Source organism: Eptatretus burgeri, chromosome 5, assembly GCF_056783735.1.
Source record: "Eptatretus burgeri isolate ZD-2024b chromosome 5, Ebu_testis_v1, whole genome shotgun sequence".
Classification (NCBI taxonomy): Eukaryota; Metazoa; Chordata; class Myxini; order Myxiniformes; family Myxinidae; genus Eptatretus; species Eptatretus burgeri.
In genome coordinates this window covers 124,266,993-124,289,008 of record NC_140965.1, presented here as the reverse complement: position 1 = coordinate 124,289,008, position 22,016 = coordinate 124,266,993, and the positions used below count along the sequence as shown (strand labels likewise).

Here is a 22,016-nt window from a genome sequence, read left to right as displayed (position 1 = left end):
CAGCACATCAGATTTATCGGCCGAGTGGGACGGACGACGGATTTATCAGACTAGTCGGACAGACGACGGATTTATCGGACTCGTCTAGAACAGTGTTTCTCAACCGGGGTTCCCCGGAACCCTAGGGTTCTGCAAGAGGTCGCTAGGGGTTCCGCGAGAAACAGTAATAAATAGGCTAATGTATTTTTCAGTCGTTTTTGTTTGATTTCATATTCGTAATTTTACTATACAGAAACGGCATATTGTTGGAAACTCCTTGGTTATTATAAGAGAGGCTTCAACCTCTTATATTATTGACAATTATAACAACCATAGGGAATGTATTTAACGATGTCTATATGGCGCCAGTGTGAAACCGCCCTCACTGGTTAGTGGACGTTCTGTAAGTGGCGGATTAGTGTATCATTGAGTGACTGACTCAAGTACGGGACGCATGCACGAATGGTGTCCATCTATCTTCTCTGTGCTTCCGAGCGCGAAGTCAGTCTGTCTGTCTGTCTGTCTGTCTCTCTCTCTGTTATTTCTTCTGTTTACCTTTATTGCTTCAGCTTTATTTGTTTAAGTTTTGTTGATCAAGCAACATGAGGTGTGTTTTTTAATTGTCAAACAGACTCGGGGTTGAAAAACGCTTTCAAAATGACGTTTTCACACAAAAAATTAAAAATAATAATTTTTGTGAATTAAAACCTCGGTGTGAGGTCTCATAAACGAGCAGTATGTTTTTTTTTCATTGCCAATAAATTTGACTAAAAGGGGGTCATTTTTTCCTGAAACTAGGTATCCGAAAAAAATATATTATATTTACCACTTGAACAATGATAAAAATATAAGAGCTCGATATAAATAATGGCATAAAATAATTTTTATGCAGGGGTTCCCAAGACATGAAAACTATTTCAAGGGTTCCACAAGGGGAAGAATGTTGAGAAACGCTGCTCTGGACTCGAGAGATCTTGAGTCAATCCACTCTGTGCGAGTTTCTGTATGTGACGTCAACGCTGCGATTCCCTGAAGTCAACGTTTTTTTAGGGGCGGGGCATAGCAAGTTGTGAAAAGCACCAGAAATGATCGAAATATTGCTGTAATAATCCCATATTTGATAAAAAAAACATGGGTGATTTCTTCACAAGGAAGGTCAAGTTAATATATAAATAACCAGAAAGTTTTGCATGTCAGGGGACCTTTAAGGTCCTGATTCAGATTCGGCCAATCATTGGGATACAAAACGTAAACTGTTCAGCCTGGTGGAGGTATGCGCCCTCCCGAGTGCCATTGCAGTTTACACGATTCTTCACCATCGACAGATGGGACTAAAAACTAAATAACATCGTTTAGCACGATATGACGAAAAGTTATGAACGGATTCAGATGAAACTTGACGGGCAGGTTTGGGTGTGTGCCAAGGACAACTTGATTCGGGTTTCAGTGAAGGTCCGGATCTGGATACAAGAATTTTTTTCAGTGATTCTTCACAATTAAGAGATGGGACCAAAAACAATATAACGCATAATGTCTCAAAACGTTGTGGACAGTTTGGACGAAACGTGGGAGACAAGGTGGGTGTGTGAGAAGGTAAAACCGATTCAATTTTGGTGAAGATCTGGATCTGGACACTGGAATTTAAAAGTGATTCTTCACAATTGAGAGATGGGGTTAAAACGATTTATGGCATGATATTTCAAAAAGTTGGACTGATTATGGCAAAACTTGGTGGATGAGTGTGTGGGTGACCAGAACAAGCTGATCAGATTTTGTTTAAGGTCTGAATGCAGATCCGGCCTATCAGTGCGCTACAAAACGTAAAATGTTCTGCTTGGCTCAGGTATGTGTCCCACCAAGTGCCTTTCGAGTCTCCTATTTGTTTCTCGAGTCCGAGACTACTTCCAATCCAGTCATGGAGGCTCCCCTACCCATTGATGAGTTTTACTACTTTAAATAAACACCGACCCCTTATCCTGTCACTCTGAAAAAAAATTTGATGCTTCTGTGAGTTTTCATCTGCTCACTCACAGTTACCAATTTCATTCTGATAACCTCTGTATTTTCACTCTTGCATGCGCCGCGACGTATTTGGAGGGGAAAATCAAAAGTATAACTCGAGAGTTCAAAGAAAACGAAACGACACACTGTTCAAGTATATACTGTACATAAATTTTGATAACATAATGATTTTGAAGATAATTGAAAAAAATCCGAAAATTTAGTGCCACCAAAGCAGTCTCATACAAAACCTTGATATGATGCAATAAGACGATGTTAAGCAGCAGTTTAGGAGATGGAGAATTTATTCATCACCATAGAATGCAGCGTCAATCATCATGGAACATCGCAATATCGGCGGCCTCTTCTTCACCCCGATACTGCACCCATTCACATGCCACGCTCTCTCTTGCTATATGTCGATATATAGCATGGTTCTTGGAAGCATTATGAAGGCGATTTTTGTTCTTCAGTGTTCATGTCGATAATTCAATTCAAATAAATGGCTTAAAGAGGTTTAAAGGCATATAAATAAATTGATTCTGAGTTTTACCGCCGTTTTGCTCAAGTCTATTACATCACTCGATCTAACATGTTACCTTCGATCTTGAGGCCTGTTGTTTCTGTCCTTTATAACATCCTTAAAAAAACAGTATACTTCTTGTTTGGAATGAATTTCATTTTTCCTTGAATGCCAGGCAGGCAAAATGAGTAAAAATATTGTCTCACACTCTGTGAATACGCAGTCGGGACAAGTTCAGAGCGAAAGTACAGTCATGACAAACTTAAGATTTGTTTTCCGATTCATGTTCAAAATATAACATCAGATTTATACAAGTTGTTCCTGATCATCAACTGGTAAGACAGAAAGAGGGATGGATGATGGACATGAAGGAATTTCTTCACAACGATGGTCACTTTGCATGCGTGGGGTAATTACCTTTTCACGAAGAGCATTCACGTGTGTGGACCTATTCTCCCCACACGATTTCAGGACCACTGGCTGAATGGCCAGAGGAGGAAGAGTCCGATTTGTGTGTTTCTGCAGAAGAACAGCATGAAAACAAAAGATGTTTGAATATTGGAATAATGACAAGACTGGACAACTGATAAACTTTCACTGACAAACTGGTTACCATATTAACTTGTTTCGCAACTCGCCATTTATAATCATATCAGCCAACCCAGCTGAAGACAGAATGTAATGGGGAAAAAATATATCAAAAAAGAATGGGTTTTAACACGCATTTGCAAGCTCTTCCAAAAATCTCCAAGGATAAGCAAGTGAACACCATTCATTTTCAATCGACATATCAGGCCTGAATGTCTGTCTTTGTGACATCAGTTTCATGAGCAGTTATTTGCATTATTGTATTTGGAAGAACATGTTCCATGGCACAGGGAAGTTGAAATTGGCAAAACAAAAAGAATAACCATCTGTGAAAGGTTTGTATTCATAAAAAAAAAACATGAACCTGCAATTATCTTTCTTTCTCTGTTGTTTTCCACCAGTTTCTTGAGTCCTTCAAGACTGTAGGCAATCCCCACCCACGTGTGTCTCATAAATCCACTGATGAGCTTGACTACTCTCGATGAAAACAGACCCCTAATCCTACCTGTTACTCAAAAACAATTGATGTTTCTGTGCATTATCATCTACCTGTTCCCAATTGCCACTTGAAGTCTGATAACCTTCAGAAACTCACAGTGCTTTCAAAAAGTATTCACACATGTTGATTTTTTCACATGTTGTGTAACAGCCTGAATTTAAAATGGATTAAAAATAATTTTTTCTCACCGATCTTCAGAAAATACCCCACAATGACAAAGTGAAAACATGTTTTTGGAAATTTTTACAAATATATTGAAAATTACAGCTTCAAGTCTTCTTGGGTGTCTCCATCAGCTTTGCACATCTGGATTTGGGAATTTCTCCCACTCTTCCTTGCAGATTTGCTCAAGCTCTGTCAAGTTGGATGCGGAGAATCGGTGAGCAGCAATATTCAAGTCTTTCCACAGATTTTCAATGGGATTCAAGTCTGACCTTTGCTGGGCCACTCAAGGACATTCACATTTTTGTTCTGAAGCAATTTCCGTGTTGCTTTGGCTGCATGCTTGGGGTCATTGTCCTGTTGGAACATTAATCTTCACCACAGTCCAAGGTCTTTTGCACTCTGAAGCAGGTTCTCCTCAAGGATTTGCCTGTATTTGGTTCCATTTATTATTTCCTCTATCCTTACAAGTTTCCCAGTTCCAACCACTGAAAAGCATCCCCAGTGCATAATGCTGCCACCACCATGCTTCATGGTCGGGATGGTGTTAAATGGGTGATGAGCTGTGCTCGGTTTCTGACAGACGTAGTGCTTTGCATTCATGCCAAATAGTTCATTTTTGATTTATGAGACCACAGAATCTTTCTCCTCAAGCTCTCAGACGCTTCCACATGCCTTTCTGCAAACTCCAGGCATGCTGTCTGTCATGTGCCATTTTCTCAGGGATGGCTTCCGTCTGGCCATTCTCCCAGAAAGCCTCGATTTGTGAAGTGCTGCAGAGAATGTTCTCCTTCTGTCAGGTTCTCTCATCTCAGCCAAGGAACTCTGTTGTTCTATCAGAGTGGTCATTCGATTATCGGTCACCTCCGTGACCAAGGTCCTTCTCTCCCAGTTGTTCAGTTTTGTTGGATGGTCAGATCTTAGAAGAGTGTGGGGTCATGTTGGTCAGGTCAGGTATGGGAGCATGTGCCAGAACAGCGCGTCGCTGCGTCCACTTTCCGCCGGTACTCCAGGGGCCTCCGTCTGGCCTTCCCCCATGCAGATGCCAGGCCCATCCCCATCTCCTTGAGATGCTGGTCAACCTGCTGCAACCACGAGGCACGTGGTCGGCCCATTGTCCTCCTCCACTCACGAGACTCCATCGCCGAGAGAATCTGGTGAGCAGGATCAGCGTCAGCAAAACGAGCCACCTGTCCATACAGCCGCAACTGACGCTCACGGACCATGCATGTAACAAATCTCATCCTAGTCTCTCTGAGCAACCGCTCGTTGGACACAAAATCTGACCAGCGATAGCCAAGTATTCTCCGAAGAGACCAGGTACCAAAGGAATTAAGTCTCCATCTCAGATTCTTGGTCAGAGTCCAAGTCTCGCATCCATAGAGCCAATCTGGAAGCACCAAGGACCTGAAGACTCGGACTTTCGTCCTCCCGCACAGGTACCGGCAGCGCCACACCCCATGATCCAGTGAACCCATGACTCCCCAGGCGTCTCTTGACCTCTGACTCACAGCCAGCAGAGACATGAATATCACTGCCAAGGTAAGTGAATCTCTCCATGACCTCAACATCCTCACCACAAACAGACACAGACAGGAAAGCAGCATCCAAGATGTCATTGAAAGACTGGATCTTAGTTTTGACCCAATAAACCCATAATCCCAGCGGCTCAGACTCCTCATTCAGCACCTCAAGGGCCCCCAAAAGGATATCTAAAGTCTCCGCAAAGATGACTGCATCATCTGCGAAATCAAGGTCCGAGATCTTGACATTCCCAAACGATGCACGGCAGCTTGATCTTTCTGACATCCTCCATAAAATCCAGTCCATGCAAGTGCTGAAAAGTGTGGGGGCCAGTAAACACCCCTGACAAACTCCAGTAACAACTGGAAATAAGTCAGAGATGGTACCACCACACTTCACAGCACTCTCAGTTCCAGAGTAGAGTTCAGAAATCAGATTGATCAGTTTTGGTGGCACCCCACAAAGACCAAGAATCCTCCAGAGGGCATCCCGATTCACTGAATCAAACGCTTTACAGAGATCAACATCGGCTGCAAGCAGCCCCTGCCGAAACTCTCGTCTGTGTTCAGTGAGGACACGAAGAGCAAGGATACGGTCAATCATTGACTTCTTTGGTGTAAAGCCTGACTGCTCTGGACGCTGGTGCTCAAGCAGATGGTGGCGAACCCTATCAAGAATTATCCGAGCAAAATCCTTGCCCGGCACTGAGAGCAGCGTCACCCCTCGGTGGTTGTTGCAGTCTTGCGATCACCCTTCCCTTTCCAGAGAGGGACAACAAGGCCCCTCTTCCAATCAGTTGGGATGATGCCCGTGTTCCAGGCAGAGCACAAAACTGCATGCAACGACACGAGTGCAGCATTTCCACCAGCCTTGAGAAGATCAGCATGGATGCCACAGATCCCTGGAGCTTTACCCCGTTTCAACGGGTTCACCGCAGCCCGTGTTTCCACAAGCGAAGGTGGACCACAGTTGACTGGAGGGTCAGCAACAGGGATTGTAACACCCTTGATGTCCAACTCTACAGCTGGTGGATCAGCCTGGTACAACCGCTCAAAGAAACCAGCCCAGCCGGCCTTCACTTCAGACTCCTCCGTCAAGAGCCTAACACTCTCCGCTCTAACTGCAGTGCTCCGAGGGATGGGCTTGGATGAACGCGATGCGCGAATTCCCCTGTGAGCGGGACGAGAATCACCTGTCCACAGGTGATGCTCTACCACCTCACAGATTCCTCGTACATAGACCTCCGTGTCCACCCTTAGTGCACGTACAGTTGTACGCCTCAGCTCCCTGAACAGCTCAGCTCTGCCATTCAGCCTGGCCCTGCGACTCTGGTCAATGGTATCCAGTGTCCGTAGAGACAAAATTATTCTTTGCCCTGTGGTGAGTTCCAAGACATCAACCGGCAACATCAAGGACGGTGGTCTTGAAGGCACTCCACAACTCTTCAGGACCCCCCAAAGCACCCAGACACCCCAAATGTCCACTCAGCCTGTTTGCAAACTCCTCAGCTACTCTCTCATCCTTGAGCTTGCCAACATCCAGCCTAGGCTGGGATGGTACCATTCTCCAGGATTTAAGGTGCAGCTTTCGAGTTGCTACAACAAGCCGGTGGTCAGTATTGAGGAACTGAGCACTCCGGTAGACCTTGCAGTTCTGGATCATCCTCCTGCGACCGTCAACGAGGACATGGTCAATCTCCTTTGCCACACCGCCAGCATTGGAATACCAAGCCCAGCGATGAGCTTGTGGGCGCTGAAACCATGAACCAGCCACACTGAGTCCATGACTTCTTGCAAAGTCAAGGAACTTCGTGCTATTCTGGTTCAGAGTTCCTGACCCATGGGGACCAACACATATCTCATAACCATTCCTATCATTTCCAGTCGAAGCATTGAAATCCCCCAAGACCAGAAGTGTATCTCGTCTGGGGAACTGATCAACCACAGACTCGAGCGTGGCGTAGAATGTGTCCTTCACGGTGAGGTTACTCGCCTCAGTCGGAGCATAGACAGAGACCAGGGAAATGAAACCGAAGGAGTGACGAACCCTGAGTCTCATAATACGCTCGTTGATCGGTGTTACCTCAATTATCATTGGGGTCAGCTTATTGGACACAGCGACAACTCCTTGACGATGGTAACCATCAGGGCGACCAGACCATAGAAGGTGGAACCACCCACCATTATCTCGCCGCAATCCGGTCTCCGAACCTCAGAGAGTACTGCAATAACGATGTCAAAACGCTTGAGCTGAGATGATAACAGAGACAGGTGATCATCCTCCCTTCGGGATAGGACATTCCAGGCACCCACCCGAAGGGACCACCTCAGGTTAACCCAAGGAGACCGCCGTCTGGTGGACGACACCTCAGCACCACTCTGACACACTCTCCTGCAATCTGACCCAGGGATGTTACACCGTGGTTTCCCTCCTTTCATCAAAGATTGGGGGTCCCGAAGGCTTTGCCCCAATCCCGTCATCTGGTGAGCTGCCATGCGAAGGGAAGCTGCGGAGGAGGTACTCTTACGGAGTGGGTTTTCAGATGTTTTTGCGTTTTGCGGAATGAAGAGTTTTACGGAGGCTGGAGTGCAAATCCTGCCAGCAACCTCCGAATAAAAAGTAACCCAACTGCAGGAGGATGTCCGCAGACACAGTTGCGCACTAGATATGGATGGCCAATGGCTCACAAGGAGCTCCTCCGCCCTTTGACAGGTTTTTTTTTAATCCTGCTGGGTGTCCATATCCAAACACCCAGTCCAACAGTCATGTTGGAGTGTGGGTTATGTCAGGTCAGGCCAGATAAGATCTGTGACTTGCTGCAGGTATCATATAAAGCTGTACTAACCTGTTCTATGGTTGGGTTGTCGGCGACTAAAGCATCTCCGCCACCAGGTTTCTTGGTGAGGAGGGTGTTTGGATATGGACACCAAGCAGGATCAAAAACAAAACCTGTTAAAGGGCGGAAAAGCTCCTTGTGAGCGAACGGCCATCCATATCTCGTGCCCAACTGTGTCTGCGGACGTCCTCCTGCAGTTGGGTCACTTCATATTAGGAGGTTGGTGGCAGGATTTGCACTCCGGCCACTGTAAAACCCTTCAATGCGCAAAACACCAAAAAGCAAATAAATCTGAAAACCCACTCCGTGGGAGTACCTCCTGTGCAGCTTCCATTCGCAGGGCAGCTCACCGGATGACGGGATTGGGGCAAAGCCTTGGGGACCCCCAATCTTTGATAATAGGAGGGAAACCACGGAGTAACTTTCCCGGGTCAGATTGCAGGAATGTGCGTCGGAGTGGTGCTGAGGTGTCGTCCACCAGACGGCAGTCTCCTTGGGTTTACGTGAGGCGATCCCATCGGGTGGGTGCCTGGAATGTCCTATCCCGAAGAGAGGATGATCACCTGTCTCTGTTATCATCTGAGCTCAAGCGTTTGGACATCGGTATTGCAGCACTCTCTGAGGTTCGGAGACCGGATTGCTGCGAGATCAAGGTGGGTGGTTAAACATGCCATTGGTCTGATCACTCTGATGGTTACCATGCCCAAGGAGTTGCTGTCGCTTTCTCCAATAAGCTGACTCCAATTATAATTGAGGTAACACCGGTCAACGAGCACATTATGAGACAATGTATTCGTCACTCATTGGGTATCATTTCCCTGGTCTCTGTTTATGCTCCGACTGAGGTGATAGATTGGCATTGAACTTGCTTTCTTCGGGAATGACTGCACCCAAACAATGCCAGGAAGATTCGCCCCTCAACATTACAGAACCACAAGACCCCTTTACTGTTGGAAAAAGCACTCAGGGTTGCAGAGATCTTTTGGTTGGTGCCATACTTGCACTCGTCCATTTGTCGAGAACGTGGAGAAGGACGATTCATCTGACCACCTCACATTTCTCCAATGCTCGGTGGTCCTTTCCTCTGCTTTTTGCACCACTCGACTCACAGATGTGCATTGCCAGGTAGGATGAGTGGTTTGTGCATGGCAACCCGACTATGGTATCCTGGTCTGTGGAGTTCTCAACAGATTGTTTTTGATGAAACTGGCTGCTCACTCCCCAGGTTGAAATTTACAGTCAATTGATCTGCAGTTGATCGCCTGCTTTGCCTTGCACTTCAAATTCATGCATGGACATCACAATCCTGCAGTATTTGCTTCCGCACACTGTTGCCCTTTGCTGATGATATGTTTCCATCATAGTACATGGGCCACACCTGTGTTTAAGCAGTTGCTCTTCATATACCTGTCGTCCCTTATTTACACAGGTGTTTCCATTTTTTGTCCACTACCTGTAATTTTAGAAAGAGTTTTCCATGGCACAGGGAAGTTGAAATACACAAAACAAAAGCATAATTCACTGTGAAAGATTTGTTTCATTGAAAAAAAAAAAAAAAAAACATGACACTGTGATGATCTTTCCCTTCGCCACCGAAGGATTGATTTTAGTAAACATCCAGATCCATATCCAGATACCAGAATTATTTGTCATTCTTTCCCATTGAGAGAGAGGGACAAAACTATATCTAGCACAATATCTCAAAAGCTTAGACGGATTATGACAAAACTTGGTGGGCAGGTTGAATGTGTGATGAGAACGAATCGATTCGATTTTGATGAAGATTCAGATCTGGATCCAAATTCCAAAATTTTTTAATTCTTCCACATTGATAGAGAAGTCAAAACAATACACAAGTACAATTCACAGTGTAACACGATATCTCCAAAAGTAATGAACGGATGACAAAACTTGATTGATAAGTTGGGAAGGCAAAAAGAACAAGTAAATTAGATTTTGGTGAAGGGCCTGATTCAGATTCAGCCTATCATTGGGATACAAAAGGTAAACTGTTCAGCCTGGTTGAGGTATGCGCCCTCCCGAGTGCCATTGTCGTTTAAATGATTCTTCACCATCGAGAGATGGGACCAAAAACTAAATACAGTAACATATCGTATAGCACGATATTACGGAAAGTTATGAACGGATTCGGATGAAACTTGGCAGGCAGGTGGGGTGTTTGCCAAGGACGACTTTATTGGGGTTTCAGTGAAGGTCCGGATCTGGATACAAGAATTTTTTAAAGTGATTCTTCACCATTAAGAGATGGGACCAAAACACGCTATAAAGCATGATGTCTCAAAACGTTGTGGACGGATTTGGACGAAACTTGGGAGACAAGTTGGGTGTGTGACAAGGTGATGCCGATTCAATTTTGGTGAAGATCTGGATCTGGATGCTGGAATTTAAAAGTGAGTCTTCACAATTGAGAGATGGGGTTAAAACGAATTATGGCATGATATTTCAAAAGGTTTGACCAATTATGGCAAAACTTGCTGGATGAGTGTATAGGTGACCAGAACAAGCTGATCAGATTTTGTTTAAGGTCTGAATGCAGATCCGGCCGATCATTGAGCTACAAAACGTAAAATGTTCTGCTTGGCTCAGGTATGTGTCCCACCAAATGCCTTTCTGGTCTCCTATTTTTTTCTCGCGTCCGAGACTACTCCCAATCCTGTTATGGTGGCTCCCCTACCCACTGATGAGTTTTACTACTCTCAATAAACACCGACCCCTTATCCTGTTACTCTGAAAAAAAATTTGATGCTTCTCTGAGTTATCATCTGCTCACTCCCAGTTACCATTTTCATTCTGATGTCCTCTGTATTTTCACTCTTGCATGCACCTCGACGTATTTGGAGGGGAAAAACATCAGTACAACTCGAGAGTTCAAAGAAAACGAAACCCACACAGTGTTCAAGTATATACTTTACTTAAATTTTGATAACATAATGATTTTGATGATAATTGAAAAAAATCCGGAAATTTAGTGCCACCAAAGCAGTCTCATATAAAACCTTGATATAATGCAATAAGACGATGTTATGCAGCAGTTTAGGAGATGGAGAATTTATTCATCACCATGGAATGCAGCGTCAATTGGCATGGTACATCGCAATATCGGCGGCCTCTTCTTCACCCCGATACTGCGCCCATTCACATGCCACGCCCTCTCTTGCTATATGTCGATAAAAAAGCATGGTTCTTGGAAGCATTATGAAGGCGATTTGTGTTCTACAGTGCTCATGTCGATAATTATATTCCAATAAATGGCTTTAAGAAGTTTAATGGCATATACGAAAATCGATTCCGGGTTTTGAGGCCCAGTCACACCTTGATGATTTAGCAAGCAATGGCAACGTATCAAAATGTATGTAAAACGCTAGCTTACGTTGAACTTTTGATGTTTTTTTTTTAAAGATGCGGACGTATTCATAGCGAGTTGGTCGTATGCATAACATATTAGTAACGGACACAGAACGTTTCGTTGTCTTATCGATAACTTGTACCAACGAATGCTGAGCCTGTTGTCGGCGCTCACAACCTATGCCCAACGATAGTCTAACTTATGCATAGCGCTGCACGTATCACCGATGATCACGTGGCGTAGCCTATTAAAAGGCTGCCGCACAACGATTCAAATCATCACGGCCAGAAAAATTTTACGACGTCCTTGCCGTATGCCTCACACGTTCCGCATGCGATGGGAATAAGTCGTACGCACGATATGCGAACGTTGGCACACGTCGACAAAAGTTACTTGAAAGCTACTCATAAGTCAAAACACGTCGAGCTAATGTCTTGCGTACCCGAAAGTTATTTCTAACTTATGAGTAACGTGGTTTAAACCAATTCCTAACATATTTCCAACGCACATTGACGTATGTAGACGTATTTGATTGACGTCTTCCGGACGACGAAATAACTAAATGAACGTGTTTCTAACTTACAACTCCCATATAATGGCGTACTGGCAGCGTTTAGGGGAATTGCTATATAAAAATGGGCTTCACACAAGGAGGAACCAGTCAGTGTTCCAGACTCCATGGTGTTTTTTTTTTTCTTCGTCATAACGGTGATATTGACACTTCGATTTCTAGTGAAGTTATTATTTAAATCATTGAGCGGCAGCCTATTAATTATATTATATTATAACCGCACTAGAAATTGAGGCATCAACATCAATGTCATGCCAAAGAAAAAAAAAAAACCATGGAGTCTGGAAAACTGACGCGAAACATTACCTCGACGTGTTTCGACTTTTGAGTAACTTTCAAGCAAGGAGTGTCGACGTGTCTCAACGATCGCGTAGCGTGTTAACAACATGTCACTCATAGGTTATAAATAAGTTTCAGGTTCGCTAAACATTACCCTGACGTCTTTCAGCCTATGAGTAACTTAAAAGTAACGTGTGTTGACGTGTGTCAATGATCGCGCAAAGTGCCTACAACACGTTACTCATAGGTTAGAAATAAGTTTCGGGTACGCGAAACATGACCTCGACGTGTTTCGACTTTTGAGTAACTTACAAGGAACGTGTGTCAACGATTGCATAACGTACCTAAAACTTATGGCAAGCGTAGCGGAACTTCTGAGTCATACGCTGGCATAAGTCGTAAAATTTCAAGCATGCTAAAATTTGAGGACAACTGCAAAGTACAACGATGAAAGCCAGCGTACTACGACGTCTGGCAGTGTTTTTCAGCATGCTCTCAATGTTTCCAAAACTTACCCATAACGTATTGGACGTGCGCCAGCGTTTTAGACAAATTTTTCAAAAATCGGCATTAGCTGACTGAAACGTCAAGGTGTGACTGGGCGTTAACCAGCGTTTTGCCTCAAGTCTATTACATCACTCAATCTAACATGTTACCTTCGATCTTCAGGCTGTTGTTTCTGTCCTTTTTACATCCTTAAAAACAGTACACGTCTTGTTTGGAAAGAATTTCATTTTTCCTTGACTGCCAGGCAGGCAAAAGGAGTAAAAATATTGTCTCACACTCTCTGTGAATACCCAGTGGGGACAAGTACAGAGCTGAAGTACAGTCATGATAAACTTCAGATTCGTTTTCCGATTCATGTTCAAAATATAACATTAGAGTTATAGAAGTTCTTCCTTGATCATCAACTGATAAGACAGAAAGAGGGATGGATGATGGACATGAACCAATTTCTTCACAACGATGTTCACTTTGCATGCGCGGGGTAATTACCTTTTCACGAAAAGCATTCAAATATGGGGAACTTTTCTCTCCACACGGCTTAAGAACCACCGGCTGAATGGCCAGAGGAGGAAGAGTCCAATTTGTGTGTTTCTGCAGAAGAACAGCATGAAAACAAAAGATGTTTCAATATTGGAATAATGACAAGACTGGACACTTCAACTGATAAACTTTCACTGACAAACTAGTTACCATATTAACTTGTGAAGCAACTCACCATTTATAATCATATTATCAGCCAACCCAGCTAAAGACCGAATGTAATGGGGAAAAATATATCAAAAAAGAATGTTGTTTCACACGCATTGGCAAGCTCTTCCAACAATATCCAAGGATAAGCAAGTGAACAACATTCATTTTCCATCGACATATCAGGCCTGAATGTCTGTCTTTGTGACATCAGTTTAATGAGCAGTTATTTGCATTATTGTATTTGGAAGAACATGTTTCATGGCACAGGGAAGTTGAAATTGGCAAAACAAAAAGAACTAGAACTGCCACTTTATAACTGCTGGCAGTGATGACCGGGTACCCAGTCCGTCCGCCTTTGACACAACTGATACAACATGAGACTTAAATCATAGTCGCAAAGTTTCGCATTTATCGGATAAACGGTGCCAGAGAAAACATTATTTAATGGTGATACAAACACAGGCCTGCTTCGAGACGGCGCGGAACAGACGAGTTACGAACCGGGCAGCACAAAGCATTCAATTTCGTTATTACTGGCTTCCAGATTCAAATAATTAAATAATTCTGGCTCCCAAACCGCGTGACCGATCAGGTTGAAATTTTAAACTTTTGTTTCGCATGTCACCTGAATTATAAATGTGAAGTTTCATATATATATATATATATATATAGAAGCAGCGGTTCCAGAGTAAACATTAATTAATATTTATCCTTCAATCCAAGATGGCGGCCAAACCATGTGACTTGTGACGTCACAATTTTCACCACATGTGCAAACACGATCGCAGACGATAAGTGCAAATTTTCGCTTCGCTTGGTTAAGCAGTTCCAGAGAAAACATTATTTAATATTTTTCTTAAAACCAACATGGCTGCCAAACCCTGGGCCCGATCCCGTTGAAATTTCAAACCCTCATTCCGCATGACTGTTCCACCATAAAGGTGATGTTTCACATTTATTGATGCAGTTGTTCCAGAGTAAACATTAATTAATATTTTTCCTTCAATCCACTATGGCTGCCAAACGTTGCGTCGTACCTCAAAAGGGGGTGAGAACTTTTTATTCGTCATGGAGAGGCGGTCATAGTGGTGGAGTTTCGCCGGGATCTGTTCAGTCGTTTCAGAGAAAAAGACGTTTTAAGATATTATTTTTCAATCCAAGATGGCTGACGAACGATGTGACCTATGACATCACAAGTTTAAATTCTGCTTCCAACTGGATATTGGAACACGTGTGTGAAGTTTCGTGTTAATCGGTAAAGGTGCGTTTTTCTATCCAAGATGGCCGCCAAACCATGTGACGTGTGACATCATAATTTTTACCACTCGTGCACACACGATGGTAGATGATAATTGCAAACTTTCGATTCGTTAGGTTAAGCAGTTCCAGAGAAAACATTATTTAATATTTTTCTTAAATCCAAGATGGCGGCCAAACCGTGTGACTTATCAATTCGAAATTAACAAACTTATATCGCCTACGTGTCCCGAATATACTTCTGAAATCTGCCCTTCATCCGACCAGCGCTTCTGGAGAAGAAGATGTTTGAAGGTTTTAGGGTTTTTTCAATATGGCCGCCAAACCATGTGACCGATCAAGAACAAATTAACAAACTTGAGAAAGGACCTCATGGGGAATATATATGTGAAGTTTCGTCTTCATCTGTCTTGCCCTTCTGGAGAAGAAGATTTTTAAAATTTATTCATTTTCAATCCAAGATGGCTGCCGAATCTTGTGACCTATGATATCATAAATTTAAATTCTGCTTTGCATCGTCGACCCGAACAAGTGTGTGAAGTTTCGTGTAAATCGGATAAAGTCTATTTTTCTATCCAAGATGGCCGCCAAACCATGTGACTTCTGAGGTAAAAATTTTTACCATCTATGCAGACTTGAGCGAGGAAGGCACTTGCAAATTTTCGCTTCGATGGCTTATGAAATACCAGAGAAAACATTATTTAATATTTTTCTTAAATCCAACATGGCGGCCAAACCATGTGACCTATCACTTTGAAATTAACAAACTTGCATCGCATACATGTCACGAATATAGTTCTGAAATCTCGCCTTCATTCGACCAGCGCTTCTGGAGAAGATGTTTGAAGGTTTTAGGGTTTTTTCAAGATGGCCGCCAAACCATGTGACGTATCAATAACAAATTAACAAACTTGAAAGAGGACCTCAGGGAGAATGTGCGTGTAAAGTTTCGCCTCAATCTGCCCAGCCGTTCTGGAGAAAAAGATTAAAAAAAAAAACTCTAAAAAACAAGATGGCGGCCGAATTACGTCACCGATGACGTCAAAATATTTTTTTTCTACGATGAATTTTTGTGTAGGTGACGCTCAAGAAATTTCAAATTTTTGCCATGTGGCGTTCTACTTGACGAATTTTTACTGGGATACCTCTTCACTGATGACGTCACGAAAAATCACACGTATTCCCGAGAGGGAGCTTGTTAAAATGTATCAAGCGAAATTTTTTTACACTGGAAGGTTTCCGAGATACAGAGGTCCAAAGTTGATCTGTTTTTTCAAGATGGCGCCCGTACCACGTGACCTATGACGTCATAATTATCAATTATGTATGCTATCCAAAAAGATACATGTTTGGTGAAAATTTTGTGTCGATTGGTCTTACCATTTCTGAGAAAATGGCATTTAAAGCGAAAAAATTTGGAAATTTTGCAAATTTACGGCGGAAGAAAAATAATAATAAACAGAAGAAAAACAATAGGTTATCCAGTCCATTTGACTGGATACCCTAATAACCAACTGTGAAAGGTTTGTATTCATAAAAAAAAAAAACCATTAACCTGCAATTATCTTTCTTTCTCTGTTGTTTTCCACCAGTTTCTTGAGTCCTTCAAGACTGTAGGCAATCCCCACCCACGTGTGTCTCATAAATCCACTGATGAGCTTGACTACTCTTGATGAAAACAGACCCCTAATCCTACCTGTTACTCAAAAACAATTGATGTTTCTGTGCATTATCATCTACCTGTTCCCAATTGCCACTTGAAGTCTGATAACCTTCAGAAACTCACAGTGCTTTCAAAAAGTATTCACACATGTTGATTTTTTCACATGTTGTGTTACAGCCTGAATTTAAAATGGATTAAAAATAATTTTTTCTTTCCGATCCACAGAAAATACCCCATAATGACAAAGTGAAAACATGTTTTTGGAAATTTTTACAAATTTATTGAAAATTACAGCTTCAAGTCCACTTGGGTGTCTGGATCAGCTTTGCACATCTGGATTTGGGGAGTTTCTCCCTTTCTTCCTTGCAGATTTACTCAAACTCTGTCAAGTTGGATGCGGAGAATCGGTGAGCAGCAATATTCAAGTCTTTCCACAGATTTTCGATGGGATTCAAGTCTTACCTTTGGCTGGGCCACTCAAGGATGTTCACATTGTTGTTTTGGCTGCATGTTTGGGGTCATTGTCCTGTTGGAACATTAATCTTCACCACAGTCAAAGGTCTTTTGCACTCTGAAGCAGGTACTCCTCAAGGATGTGCCTGTATTTGGTTCCAGTTATTACTTCCTCTATCCTTACAAGTCTCCCAGTTCCTACCACTGAAAAGCATCCCCATTGCATAATGCTGCCACCACCATGCTTCACAGTCAGGATAGTATGACATGGGTGATGAGCCGTGCTCGGGTTTTGACAGACGTAGTGCTTTGCATTCATGCCAAATAGTTCAATTTTGGTCTCATTAGACCACAGAATGTTTCTCCTCAAGCTCTCAGACTCTTCCCCATGCCTTTTTGCAAACTCCAGGCATGCTGTCTTGTGCCATTTCCTCAGTGGTGGCTTCCGTCTGGCCACTCTCCCATAAAGCCTCGATTTGTGAAGTGCTGCAGAGATTGATGTCCTTCTGTCAGGTTCTCTCATCTCAGCCAAGGAAATCTGTTGTTCTCTGAGAGTGGTCATTCGATTATCGGTCACCTCTCTGACCAAGGTCCTTCTGGCCCAGTTGTTCAGTTTTGTTTGATAATCAGATCTTGGAAGAGTGTGCGGTCATGTTAGAGTGTGGATTATGTCAGGTCAGGCCAGATCAGATCTGTGACTTGCAACAGCTATCATATAAACCTGTACGAACCTGTTCCATGGTTGGGTTGTCGGCGACTAAACCATCTCCCCCACCAGGTTTTTTGGTGAGGAGGGTGTTTGGATATGGACACCCAGCAGGATTAAAAACAAAACCTGTCAAAGTGCGGAGGAGCTCCTTGTGAGAGAATGGCCATCCATATCTCGTGCCCAACTGTGTCTGTGGACATCCTCCTGCAGTTGGGTTACTTCTTATTAAGAGGTTGGTGGCAGGATTTGCACTCCAGCCACAGTAAAACCCTTCAATGCGCAAAATACAAAAACGCAAAAAAAAAAAATCTGAAAACCCACTCCGTCAGAGTACCTCCTGTGCAGCTTCCCTTCGCAGGGCAGCTCACCGGATGACGGGATTGGGGCAAAGCCTTCGGGACCTCAAATCTTTGATAATAGGAGGGAAACCACGGGTAACATTCCCGGGTCAGATTGCAGGAATGTGCGTCGGAGTGGTGCTGAAGTGTCGTCCACTAGACGGCAGTCTCCTTGGGTTTACGTGAGGTGATCTCATCGGGTGGGTGCCTGGAATGTCCTATCCCGAAGAGAAGATGATCACCTGTCTCTGTTATCATCTGAGCTGAAGCGTTTGGACATCGGTATTGCAGCACTCTCTGAGGTTCGGAGACCGGATTGTGGCGAGATCATGGCGGGTGTTTGCACATACCATTGGTCTGATCACTCTGATGGTTACCATGCCAAAGGAGTTGCTGTAGCTGTGTCCAATAAGCTGACTCCAATGATAATTGAGGTAACACCGGTCAACGAGCACATTATGAGACAAAGTATTCGTCACTCATTGGGTGTCATTTCCCTGGTCTCTGTTTATGCTCCGACTGAGGGGAGAGATTGGCATTGAACGTGCTTTCTTCAGGAATGACTGCACCCAAACAATGGCAGGAAGATTCGCCCCACAACATTGCAGAACCACAAGACCCCTTTACTGTTGGAAAAAAGCACACGGGTTGCAGAGATCTTTCGGTTGGCGCCATAGGTGCACTCGTCCATTTGTCGAGAACTTGGAAAGGACGATTCATCTGACCACCTCACATTTCTCCAATGCTCGCTTGTCCTTTCCTCTACTTTTTGCACCACTTGACTCACAGATGTGCATTGCCAGGTATGATGAGTGGTTTGTGCACTGCAACCCAACGATGGTATCCCAGTCTATGGAGTTCTCAGCAGACTGTTTTTGATGAAACTGGCTGCTCACTCCCCAGGTTGAAATTTACAGTCAATTGATCTGCAGTTGCTCGCCTGCTTTGCCATGCACTTCAAATTCATGCATGGACATCACGATCCTGCAGTATGTGCTTCTGCCCACTGTTGCCCTTTGCTGATGATGTGTTTCCCTCAGAGTACATGGGCCACACCAGTGTTGAAGCCGTTGCTCTTCATATACTTGGTGTCCCTCAACAACACAGGTGTTTCCATTTTTTGTCCACTACCTGTAATTTTATAAAGAGTTTTCCATGGCACAGGGAAGTTGAAATACACAAAACAAAAGCATAATTCACTGTGAAAGATTTGTTTCATTGAAAAAAATAAAAATAAAAATAAAAAAAAACATGACACTGTGATGATCTTTCCATCCACCACCAAAGGACTGATTTTCGTGAAGATCCAGATCCATATCCAGATACCAGAATTATTTGTCATTCTTTCCCATTGAGAGATAAGGTCAAAACAATATAGCACAATACCTCAAAAGGTTAGACGGATTACGACAAAACTTGGTGGGCAGGTTGAATGTGTGATGAAAACCAATCGATTCGATTTTGATTAAGATTCATATCTGGATCCAAATACCAAAATTTTTTAATTCTTCCACAATGATAGAGAAGTTAAAACAATACATAAGTACACTGCACAATATAACACGATATCTCAAATAGTCATGAACGGATTATGACAAATCTTCATTGATATTTTGGGTGGGTTAAAAGAACAAGTTCATTAGATTTTGGTGAAGGTCCTGATTCAGAGCCAGCCTATCATTGGGATACAAAACGTAAACTGTTCAGCCTGGTGGAGGTATGCGCTCTCCCGAGTGCCATTCCAGTTTACATGATTCTTCACCATCGAGAGATGGGACCAAAAACTATAAAACATATCGAAAAACGATATTCCGAAAAGTTATGAATGGATTTGGATGAAACTTGGTGGGCAGGTGGGGTGTGTTCCAAGGACGACTTGATTCGGGTTTCATTGAAGGTCCGGATCTGGATACAATAATTTTTAAAGTGATTCTTCACCATTAAGAGATGGGACCAAAAGCGATATAAAGCATGATATCTCAAAACGTTGTGTACAGATTTGGACGAAACTTGGGAGACAAGTTGGGTGTGTGACAAGGTGAAGCCGATTCAATTTTGGTGAAGATCTGGATCCGGAAACTGGAATTTTAAAGTGATTATTCACAATTGAGAGATGGGCTTAAAAAGATTTATGGCATGATATTTCAAAAAGTGGAACTGATGAGGCATGATATTTCAAAAAGTGGAAGTGGAAAGTGGAACTGTGTCGGTGACCAGAACAAGATGATCAGATTTTGTTTAAGGTCTGAATGCAGATCCGGCCTATCAGTGGGCAACAAAACGTAAAATGTTCTGCTTGGCTCAGGTATGTGTCCCACCAAGTGCCTTTCTCGTCACCTATTTGTTTCTCGAGTCCGAGACTACTCCCAAGCCTGTCATGGTGGCTCCCCTACACATTCATGAGTTTTACTACTCTCGATAAACACCAACCCCTTATCCTGTCACTCCGAAAAAAAATTTTGATGCTTCTCCGAGTTATCATCTGCTCACTCCCAGTCACCAATTTCATTCTGATAACCTCTGTATTTTCACTCTTGCATGCGCCTTGACGTATTTGGAGGAGAAAAAAAAAAGTACAACTCGAGATTTCAAAGAAAACGAAACCCCACACAGTGTTCAAGTATATACTGTACTTTAATTTTGATAACATAATGATTTTGAAGATAATTGAAAAAAATCCGGAAATTTAGTGCCACCAAAGCAGTCTCATATAAAACCTTGATACAATGCAATAAGACGATGTTAAGCAGCAATTTAGGAGATGGAGAATTTATTCATCACCATAGAATGCAGCTTCAATCAGCATGGTATAACGCAATATTGGCGGCTTCTTCTTCACCCGGATACTGCACCCATTCACATGCCACGCTCTCTCTTGCTATATGTCGATATATAGCATGGTTCTTAGAAGCATTACGAAGGCGATTTGTGTTCTGCAGTTTTCATGTCGATAATTATATTGAAATAAATGGCTTAAAGAGGTTTAATGGCATATAAATAAATAGATTCCGAGTTTTACCGCCGTTTTTCCTCAAGTCTATTACATCACTCGATCTAACATGTTCCCTTTGATCTTCAGGCCTGTTGTTTCTGTCCTTTATAACATCCTGAAAAACAGTATACTTCTTGTTTGGAATGAATTTCATTTTTCCTTCACTGCCAGGCAGGCAAAAGGAGAAAAAATATTGTCTCACACTCTCTGTGAATACGCAGTCAGGACAAGTTCAGAGCTGAAGTACAGTCATGACAAACTTAAGATTCATTTCCCATTGATGTTCAAAATATAACATTAGATTTATACAAGTTGTTCCTTGATCATCAACTGATAAGACAGAAAGAGGGATGGATGATGGACATGAACCAATTTCTTCACAACGATGTTCACTTTGCATGCGCGGGGTAATTACCTTTTCACGAAGAGCATTCACGTACGGGGTCCTTTTCTCACCACACGGCTCAATGGCCAGAGGAGGAAGAGTCCGATTTGTGTGTTTCTGCAGAAGAACAGCATGAAAACAAAAGATGTTTCAAAATTGGAATAATGACAAGACTGGACACTTCAACTGATAAATTTCACTGACAAACTGGTTACCATATTAACTTGTGAAGCAACTCACCATTTATAATCATTATCAGCCAACCCAGCTGAAGACCGAATGTAATGGGGAAAAAATATATCAAAAAAGAATGGGGTTTAACCACTGACTCTAATACAAACCCCGAGCAGGGGAGGTTCCAGTCCTTCTCTCGAGGAGTCTATGGGTTTAACACCCATTTGCAAGCTCTTCCAAAAATCTCCAAGGATAAGCAAGTGAACACCATTCATTTTCAATCGACATATCAGGCCTGAATGTCTGTCTTTGTGACATCAGTTTAATGAGCAGTTATTTGCATTATTGTATTTGGAAGAACATGTTCCATGGAACAGGGAAGTTGAAATGAGCAAAACAAAAAGAATAACTGTGAAAGTTTTGTATTCATTAAAAAAAAAACAAAAAAAAAAAACATTACCCTGCAATTATCTTTCTTTTTCTGTTGTTTTCCACCAGTTTATTGAGTCCTTCAAGACT

At 42.8% G+C, this 22,016-nt stretch overlaps 1 protein-coding gene across 12 annotated transcripts in view; it reads right to left on the bottom strand.

Annotated features, from left to right (window-relative positions):
• Positions 1-22,016, bottom strand: part of LOC147027283 (uncharacterized) — a 171,395-nt gene that overhangs the window by 143,856 nt on the left and 5,523 nt on the right. For 10 of the 12 annotated variants that reach the window (XR_015058768.1, XR_015058764.1, XR_015058762.1 and 7 more), the window contains exons 2-4: positions 21,354-21,440; positions 13,326-13,427; positions 2,921-3,022 (exon numbers count right to left, since the gene is read on the bottom strand). Coding sequence is in view for 4 of the 12 variants with exons in the window: in XM_085883544.1 (XP_085739670.1) it covers positions 2,921-3,022; positions 13,326-13,427; positions 21,354-21,440 (291 nt within the window). In the remaining 8 variants the exon portion in view is untranslated. The remainder of the gene's footprint in view (positions 1-2,920; positions 3,023-13,325; positions 13,428-21,353; positions 21,441-22,016) is intronic. The other 2 variants (XM_085883545.1, XM_085883547.1) reach the window with 1 other exon arrangement.